General features: G+C 42.5%; 1 protein-coding gene across 1 annotated transcript in view; it reads right to left on the reverse strand.

Annotated features, from left to right (window-relative positions):
- The window catches only part of LOC126987914 (protein odr-4 homolog), a 12,549-nt gene extending 2,644 nt beyond the window's left edge, over positions 1 to 9,905 (reverse strand). The window contains exons 1-7 of the mRNA XM_050845494.1: positions 9,411 to 9,905; positions 5,936 to 6,112; positions 5,228 to 5,430; positions 3,959 to 4,136; positions 2,908 to 3,189; positions 2,293 to 2,449; positions 1,933 to 2,070 (exon numbers count right to left, since the gene is read on the reverse strand). Coding sequence (XP_050701451.1) covers positions 1,933 to 2,070; positions 2,293 to 2,449; positions 2,908 to 3,189; positions 3,959 to 4,136; positions 5,228 to 5,430; positions 5,936 to 6,112; positions 9,411 to 9,506 — 1,231 coding nt within the window. The 5' untranslated portion in view covers positions 9,507 to 9,905. The remainder of the gene's footprint in view (positions 1 to 1,932; positions 2,071 to 2,292; positions 2,450 to 2,907; positions 3,190 to 3,958; positions 4,137 to 5,227; positions 5,431 to 5,935; positions 6,113 to 9,410) is intronic.
- Between the last annotated feature and the right edge of the window lie 277 nt (positions 9,906 to 10,182).

Consider the following 10,182-nt stretch of genomic DNA (forward strand, 5'->3'; position numbering starts at 1 on the left):
ATCATCATCATTTCGTTTAATGTCCGTTTTCACTCTTCCTGAGTGGTTGGACGCTTTATGGCTCTCCTCCATTCTACTCTGTCTTCTGCCCAAGGCTGGCACTACAGTACGGTACGGAATACGGTACAGTATGGTTGAAATATTGATAAAAAGTATGGTACGGAATTACGGTACGATATCTTTCCTAATGAATGGTATGGTATGATATAGGCATGGAAAATTTAGCAAAATTCTGAACAGGCTTAAAATAAGTGATCCTAAGATTTTTTTACTTTCTTGCCCATTAGTGACAGGTAGGCTATATTCAGGAGGCCTGATACATGCATAGTTACTTTGTAAATGTGCCTTTTCAAATTTATTGATGTACCTTAATTATTTTTTCACAAATATTATTTTTTTTTTATTTTCCTGATGGTACAATAATGGTACGGTATTTTTATCATACTGTATGGTACAGAAAAATAGCTGGGGTACAGTATGAAATTATGGTATGGTATTTTTTTCAGGTACGGAGTACAGTTAAAAATTCTGTACCGTACCGTACAGCCAGCCTTGCTTCTGCCTGATGCTCATACAATCCCATCAATGCTCTGCTCTTTAGAGGGATGCTACGATTCACGAGTAGACTAGCCACCTCCCTCCACTTTAACCATGCTGCCGCCACTCTCGCTCTCACTGTCTTCTCCACTCCCGCCTCAGAGTCCAGAACATCTCTCAAATAACAGAAATGTTGTACCTCATCCAGCTTTCCTCCAGTAACCTCTAGTTCATCCCTCTCAGTTTCTTGTCCTTACTGTCTCCTTACACAAGCTGGGCAAGTAAAATTCTGCACTCCTTTTTACATTTCTGAGGCCTGAGCATCTTTGGTGGCACCATTGCCTGCAGCATGTGCACAAGACAGAATTTAAACCTTCTCCCATCCCACAGCATCCACATGGATATTTTCCTGATTTAATCTTTTCTCTTGCTTCTTTTCCAGTCACCATGTACTTTGTTTTTTCCATATTAATTTTCAAACCTCTCTCCTCCATTCCTTCCTTCAATTTGTTAAACTTTTCTTTCACTTCTTCTGCTGTCTCTACATTTACTACCAAGTCATCTGCATACAGCAGCTCCGATGGTGCCTCTCCTCTTGCTTCCTTTGTTGCCTCCTCCATTACTTATAAACAAGAGCGGGCTACGGGCAGATCCCTGGTGAACCCCCACTCCAATTTCAAACTCATCTGATGTTCCCACCACTGTTTTCATTCTTGATTTTGTACCTTCATATAGTCCCATCACCGATTCAACCAATCTTTCTGGTACTCTTTGCCTTCTCAATGCCCATCTTATAATTTCCCTTGGTACTCTGTCAAATGCCTTCTCTAGATCTACAAAAACATGATACAATCTCCTCCTCTTCTCCATAAACCTTTCCTGAAGCCCTCTCATAGTATATATTGCTTCAGTTGTTGATCTCCCAGGGCAAAAGCCAAACTGACATTTATCGATTCTTATTATCCTTCTCAGCCTCTTCTCCAGGACTTTTTCATATACCTTCATGCCATGCTCCAGTAACCTTATCCCCCTATAGTTACCACATTTCAAAGCATCTCCTTTCCCTTTAAAAATGGGTATAGTGTAGCTTCCTTTCCAGTCTTCTGATATCTCTCCCTTTTTTAATACATCGTTTAACACTCTTGTTAATTCCACCACTCCTTCCTTTCCTGCTGCTTTTATTAAATCTACTGTTAGCCCTGAAGGTTCTCCTGCTCTACCATTTTTCATTTCCTTAAGTGCTTCTTTTACTTCCTCTTCCATAATTTTTTCTTGTGGGCCTTCTACTTTTTCAGTTTCATTTATCGTATATTCGTTTTCCTCATTTAACAGTTCACCTCAACTGACTTCCCATGAGAAAAGAACCCCAACAACTGACACACCCTCAGTCCTTACCTGCCAGGGTCTCCTGTGAGTCGTCCACGTGTTCCTTGCGTATCCTGAGGCCGAGCAACTCCTTGGCAGACTGGCAAGCGTCAGCACAGGAGTCTCCAGGGAAGAGGTAGTCACACAGACTCACAGGCAACCCACCACCTGAGAGGCAGCAGTAATCCACATCAATATAATGATGATGATAATGATGATGATGGAAAAAGTAACATGATGATAGGCATGACAGAACAAGATTATGAGTTTTCAAAGCAAAATATGCTTGTGTTGAGATGGATGAGCTCATTGAGCTGTGATGAGAAATCATGGTGACCATAATGATAATGGCAACAATAACAGACTACAGGACAGAACCATGGTGCACACCTTCAAGGAACACCCTTCTGGGGGGCTCATGTACGATGGCGCCACTGATGGGTGAGGGCGGCTCCTCCACCAGGGAGTCGCAGTGCATCTCCCACCGAGCCAAGACTGACCGCACCAAGTCCACCATCACTGCAGCCCGCGCCTCACCCACTGTCGCCTGAATAAAAAAAAGTCCAGTTAAAATTTTCATATAATATGTAAACAATTACATAATAAACAAATGGAAACATAACTTCCTTAATCCTTTCGCTGCGATCTAATTTAAAATGAATTAACACCTCAGTGTGGGGCATTTCCGAAGAAAAAAAAATGTCCCTCAATAAATAAAACTTTGCTTCCTGAACACAAATATATAAATATTGTAATGCTACAACATTTCTTACCTAAGTAATCAGCATCTTGCTTTTTGCAATACTGCGCCGCCTGACCAAAGATGCTAACGACAGATATGCAAGCTACTTCGGGTATAGTAGGTAGCACACCTGTCTTTTCACTAACAAAACTTTTTCTGTTATGTATTTATGTTCAATCACTTGAAACTGAATTTTCTGTAAGTTTGAGAGAAAAAAAAAAAAAAAAAAAAAATACTGCTTCAGGCTCCTAATACAACCTCACCTTGGAATGGACAAAGGAGAGGCCGGCCAGTGTGCCCGAGAACCTGATGTTCCCAGATATGTCATTGAGGCCGCTGGGGGACAAGGTGGGGGTGAGGGGGTCCAGGATGTCCACCTTGAACACCTTGGGAGGCGTCAGCTCCATCAGGCCTCTGTTGCCGCCTTTCTTCTTGGTTGGTTTGTCCTCCACGCTGGAGTCTAGGGAATCCTCGTCGTCTGGCATCTCTGAATCAATGAGGATCAGACTCTGGGTGACACTCTTGGCCCATGGTCTCAGGAGGGACTGAGGGAAACAAAAGCTGTTTTAGTGGGGTGAAACCATCATGACTGCCAGGCGAAATAAATTTACATAAACAATTCAACACATCACTTTGTGGAGCAGAAGGACACACAACTATCTTTTAAGAATACTAAGTTTCTGAAGTACAGAATACCAAACATTGGTGGAGTATATAAAATAGATAAACAGAGAAGTTGTGCAGTACATAGGTCCTGTGACATATATTGGATTTCTGATAAAATGGTTATGATGACCATACTGAGGGAGTGAAGAAGAGTGAAAAAAATCTGCTGCACATCGTGGTAAGGAAGTCTGACATTAAAGAATCAGAACTTATGGATTTTGTGAAAGAATGATAAATGCAAGATGGCTAACAAACATTACACAAATAAGTGGGTAAAGTTTTTTAGCAGGCAGAATACATGAATGAGTTGCCAACCTTGTCAACTTAAAAGCATCTATCTATCAAAACCAATGTCTAAGGTGGCAGTACTTTAATACTGTAACAATGCAAAGTGGCACACTCCACTGGAGAATCTTTCCTGATAATAATAATTGCTCTCTTATTTCTCAAGGACTGACCCTTCAACTTTACCTATTTATGAGATATGGTTGTTATGATGATAACATAAAAAGCTGTAAAATATTCATGAACATCATCACATGCAAATAAAGAAATAAAGCATCAGCAACAGCATCACAAATAAAAAATACACTTTGTCAGATACCAAGGCTTTGCACAGATAACAAGGACACATCACTCAAGCCTTACTATGATGGTTTTGTAGAGGGACTGTGATGGCTTGTTCTTGGGGAGCCAAAGGTTCAGGTTTATGTTGTATGAGTAGCTGAGCTGGTGCCACTTGCTGCCACCACGCTGGAACTTTAGGTCTGCATTTTCCTGTGTGCTGGTAGATGATGGAGACACATCCAGTGTCTTGCACACAGTTCTGTATAAAAGAAAATGAGACAACAGTAATAAAACTCGTATCACCTGCTAATGAAACAACAAGCTAGTCCTGTTTACATGTGTTGTTTGAGGGGAATTAACACAAGAGGTAATGAAGTGAGGGTTGGAATCCTTGTGCATTGTGAAAGCCCTCTGTTTCCTTCCCTTTACTAATTCTTGCACCTCTCCTGCAGTACTTTCATGATTGCACAGAATGGAACCAATAAACTCAACCATCTCTTTTTTTTTTTTTACTGTGTTGTCATTAAGCTTTCTACAGCTCTGACAATTAGTCTCTGACTAATGACTATACTGGAGAAAATGGACTTAGACACCATTTGAGGATCATGCTACCACTAGTTTGATACTATAATTCATGTTAATGGTGAATAGCAAGCTTTTATTCAGTTATTCACCAATACATTCATAAATTCAGCTGTCAGTAAGACCAGAAATGAGTTTCACAAACAATACTTGCATGCCCAAACTAAAATGTTCCTGCCTCTTATTCTGACCAATCAAATTGATAACATAATGCTTATTTCCTTCCACCTGCACTCTCCTTAGACAGTCTGACTTAGTGGTTAGGGCATGGGGGTGAAAGCAGGGTAAGTACTGCCAAACCGACTATTTCTTAACTACTGTCAAGTAACCACCCCTCAATCTCACCTTCAATCATGGCTAGTCCAGCACCAGATAGGTGGCATGTGCCAAAAACAGCTGTCAGTGTAAAAACAAAACAAAAATCATTATGGCACAGGCATTGGGCAAACACAGACACCTCTCAAGAGATGTAGAAGGTGCTACATTCCAAGAAAACTTAACTTGTCTCATGCCATCGCCATCTTACCAAAATAATTTCTGGCAGAATTTGTATGTCGTCACTAAACAGTAGCTACTGTAATTCCTGTAAAAAGAACTGCATTTGATATCCACATTTGGTATGCATGAATGCTCATTCCATCTCTGACTGTAATGCTTGTTTCTCAAGCCTGCAATCTGAATTCTGCCTAGGAGAGGAAGGTGCAACAAACAAGGTTATGAAGATGATGATAAAATATGAATGAGTAATCATAGAACAACAAAACTCACTTTAAAGACTGTGTGCATGCATGAAGGATAACTTTTCCAGTCCTTGCTTCGGCAGTTTCCAGGAGGGTTCTTGAAGTAGTTTTGTGAGTGGCTGTGAGGATGAGGCGCAGTTTGGTCTGGCTGGCTGAGGTGGTGAAATCAGCTTGTGGCGTCACCACATACACGCCAATAACATCAAGGCCACCCGGCAACATACGCACAACCTAGAAAAAAACAGTTATTTAAGATATGTACACTTCCTATTTAGAGGAATCATGCTTGTCCAAACTAGTCATAAATTTGCCAACTAAGCCAATAAAACTGAAAAGTGACTGGTTACAAAATTATTTCAAACATTAAAGTTGTGCTTATATTTTTGAAGCATATGACTACAGTAAGATCCAGAAGAATGTGGAAATTTGGTGGATAGGTAAACAAACTTGAGCCATTTATATCTGTACTCTTCACTATATATAACCAAGGGATATACTATTGGATTGTAACTTGCATAACTTATCATATTTCATCTAAATTTGCAGCTTACACTATTTGAGACCTTACAATGCTGATTAAGCTTTGGCTGAATATCTTGTAGCTTGAGCTACTCCTCAAATGAAATGTTTGATCAGGGAGCATGACTGTCAGACTCATGACATGGTTGCTGTATTCCCCACATGAGTGCTCCACTCACCACAAGGAGACTAGTGCAAATGTCTGCCCTCCCCCTACCTGGCGGGCATGTTGGGACACTGTCGTCTCCACCACCTTGGGAATTGAGTCAGGGTACTTAGGTCTGTTGGGCTCCTGCTTCAGCGGCACTGCCTCCTCTTCTTCAGAGCTAAGATCACCCTCATCTGGCACAGGTGTGGGTGCCAGGTGAACGATGATGTCCTTGTCACTGGTGCTCTGAAACAGGACAAGGTTGGAGAGAGATGATAACTTTACAAGGGATTTAGCAGTGATGTAGCACCATCTGCATGAGTCATGATGAAAGATTAGTTGTCATAACAACAGATTAAATAACTTATCCAAAAAAGGACCTGAGGTTAAAAAAATTCTGCAATCCTCTTGTAGTTTTTACCAAACATATTTGAGAAAAGCTGATGCAATAGTGTAATGATCTAACCTTTTTCCCTTATATAGGCTAAATATTCAGCAACTGTGCAGATTATTAAACTGCTTTAAATCAATAAACTAAGCAGATGAAAAAGACCACAAAAATCCCACTTGGCCAGTGGGATAGTCCTTTGGCTGACTAGTAGGGCAACAGCCTCTGCTTCTCCTTGGTCACCCCGTGCACGGGTTCAAACCCTGGCCCAGGTAAGACTAATTGTTGCAGCCCAGCTCCTCCCGGTGAAGATAAAAAGCTCATGTTTTTTAAAAGTGTAATGTTTTGTTAAATAATGTAAAGAAAGCCCCCCATGACACTGGTGTGCATCAGTAAGCCTCCTGGCGTCAACAGAATAAGAGCCCTGGGAGTGGGTGGCCAGTAGTATAATTAACACAAGGCAAATCAGGGTAAGATGGTAACCAAGAATTGACAACATTCTCTCAGGAAGATGTTGGATTCTACGAAGAAGACACTACCGGAGAAAAGGGATAGAAGGAGCAACATAGGTGAAATATCAAAACACACAGAATTTGACCAAAAAGGGAAAGGGAAGCCATGTAATTAATATAATTAATTTATCATATAATGAGAACAATCACAGACACATCTTAGTACACGTCCATTATTCAAGAAAAAATGCTTGATAAATAGGCCTACAGAAAACTTCAAATCAACTGATTAATCCAAATTACATTTTTTTGTCAAAATGTTGAAGAAATATCCATTTCCCAGCCATGTCCACTCTAATTCTACTTTTAAATTTTGAGTGTAAGAGGCCAAATAAAGAAAGTAGTCTCTCAACATTTGCACTTGAAGCGGCAGCAGTAAGCTACCCACAAAAATTTCCTCCCTCCTAAAAAATGGCAAGTTGGCAATGCTGATGTTGGCTGTGAGCTTCTGATTTTGCCAGGTCCAAAGATCATATACAGTACTTAAACAGGAAGTAGCTACACGCTAACTGCCCAAGCCAGGATTCAAACCCAGGCCTACACATTCGTAGTTGGGCACACTAACCACCTTGGAGGCATACAGATTATTACCTATCTATTATGTTTATAAAGTAAGGGTAAAGTTGGAGGCATTACAGCTGAGTGTGGCATTGGTGCTCATGTCTGTCACACTGATTCGTTAGCCTGTGCAGGGTAAGAATCGACTACCTTGGGACACAGGGCAAGTGTTACTCGGATTACCACAAAGTACCTTCCCTGGGTTTTTTCAGACACCCATTTATTGACCAGCCCAAAAGGGAGGATCAACAGCTGGGTGGGCTGCATGCATATTGTCCAGGGTGGGATTCACAACCAGGCCGGCAAATTCATAGCTAGGAGTGATAACTACTATACGAGGTGTGCTTTTAGGTTAAAGTGGGGTTATTTTTTAATATAAATAGTTCTGAAGTATTTAAGCAGCAATAAGTTATTACTTTTACCTTTATCTGCCGAACTGCTCAGAAAATAACTACACATCGACATTATTCACGAAGCACTGCTCTGCAAGTAGACTAAATTACTGTAATACCTAACTGGCAGAAATTATGCACAGGATGATCGCCAACAGGAGGTACAGATGATTAACTAGCGTGAATGCATGTATTTCTTACGTTTCCAAGACATCACCTTCAAGTAAATGTGTAGTTGACCTCTGCCACCTCAAAATACCATCTACACCTTCACATAATGTTTAAAGGGTGAAAATACATGACCTGTAACCATAATATTAAGGCAAGCAGGGTTAGAAGCTAGCTTAACTGTAGTGCAGCTGACCCGCCTGATGGGCGAGCCTCCAATACCTCACCGAGGGTGTTACCTCTTTGGCCGAATGGTTAAGGAGAGGCTCTCCCATCTCACTGGACACAGGTTCGATCCCTGGTGCCAGCAAAACCTTTCCTTGTCTGGATTAATTTCTTGTGTGTTTCGTTACATGCAGAGGATGTGTGGGAAAATAGTAAAGAAAATTTAGGTCATTACATAACCTGGGGATTATTGAAGAGAAGATGGGCTACTAATTTTGAGACATTGACTGATTGTTTTTGGATAAAATATGATGCTTTTTATCACGGAGATAGTACCTATTCTTTTCCAGAAATCACTTAATGATTGACTTTTCAATGCCTGAGGTGCACCCGCCGCCGGCCCACTTCCACTTGTTACCACCGGCCCGTGTAGTGGATCACCCCCGCCGCCACCCCACTTCCACTTGTTACCACCGGCCCGTGTAGTGGATCACCCCCGCCGCCACCCCACTTCTACCTGTTACTACCGGCCCGTGTAATGGACCACCCCAGCCCCGTCCCACGCTGTGTATTTCCACTGCCCCACAACACATGCCAAGTAAATTTAAACTAACCTAACCTAACTTAACCTAACGTAACCTACCTAACGGGGGCTTCACCCCCCTCCACCCCCTTAACGGGAGGGCTTCGTTCCCCATAACCCTCCAAACAGGAGGACTTCACCGCCCTCGACTCCCCTTCTATTTTCCAGAAGTCATTTGTTACTGCACTGCATTTAGGGACCAGAATAGAATCCATATTGTAAGTATTGACTTCGCAAGAGGTGGCTACCCTCTCTTCAGTGTTATCCCCTAACTTAACCAAACATAACCATGCCAGTGTCGCCGATGTGTTGGAGACAGCTGGAGTGGCGGCTGCAGTCTGGGGAGTAGCGGTTGGGTTTTGTTATGTTAGGTTTGCTTAAGTTAAGTTAGTTTCAAACCATGTGTGCCTTCAAATTTGGTTAAAGGACATGTATTCTGCCCTTTAACCATAATATTAGAGGTTATATGGTATTTTGTGGTGGTGGAGCTAAACTACACAATTACCAAGCTTTTTTTGGCCTGATGATGGTCAAAGAAATAAAATGGGAGTAAAAACATTTCCTAAAGCTGACCAAACCTAACCTAACCCAACCTCCAAAACACAATGTGCTAAATCAGTCAATAAAAATATTTCCTTGGAGTGACATCAATCTGGCCCCCTGTAGCAGCCATCCATGCCCCTGAGGAGTGTGTGTGTGTGTGAGAGTGTGTGTGTGTGTGTGTGTGTGTGTGTGTGTGTGTGTGTGTGTGTGTGTGTGTGTGTGACCCAGCCCTTACCTGTCCTATGAGCAGGCCCAGCTGGAAGGTTCCCGCCTTGGCCAGGGCTGTCAGGCTGTCCTGCAGGCTGTCATCTGCCACCACCACACGACCCATGGCTGATGTGTGACTGCCTCAACGATGGGATTTATTCTTCTTCCTCCTCTTCTGCAGACCTCTGGAGCTTGATGTCACCTTCTATATCTTTACACCTTGATCTTCCTTCTTACAGTATATCTTTGCACCTTCTTATAGCTCTTCTTCTTTCCTTCTTCCTATATCCTTGCTTTACTGCCTTCTTATATCTTTACACCTTGATCTTTCTTTGCGTCCTTTAATTGTTTTCTTTAATTATTTCTCTGTCTCCTTTTCCAGCTTTCCACAGTCCTATCCACCAAGACTCTTTTCATGTGGCTCACTGTCTGTCTGTCTTGTTCTGTCAGTCCCAGTACAGGTTTTGGTCCCCTTTTCTTCCTGACTGCTGTGGGGGCCTGCAGGTTGTGTCAGGCAGGTCGGGCAGGTCAGCTAGTCAGGCAGGTCAGCTAGTCAGACAGAGCAGGCAGGTCAGCTAGTCAGGCAGGTCAGCTAGTCAGGCAGGGCAGGCAGGTCAGCTAGTCAGAGAGGTCGGGCAGGTCAGCTAGTCAGGAAGGTCGGGCAGGTCAGCTAGTCAGGCAGGTCGGGCAGGTCAGCTAGTCAGGCAGGGCAGGTAGTCAAGCAGTGTAGACAGGTCAGGCAAGGTAGACAGGTCAGGTAGGTCGAGCAGGACAGGTAGGTCAGGCAACAGCTGCTCGTC

Source organism: Eriocheir sinensis, chromosome 67, assembly GCF_024679095.1.
Source record: "Eriocheir sinensis breed Jianghai 21 chromosome 67, ASM2467909v1, whole genome shotgun sequence".
Lineage (NCBI taxonomy): Eukaryota > Metazoa > Arthropoda > Malacostraca > Decapoda > Varunidae > Eriocheir > Eriocheir sinensis.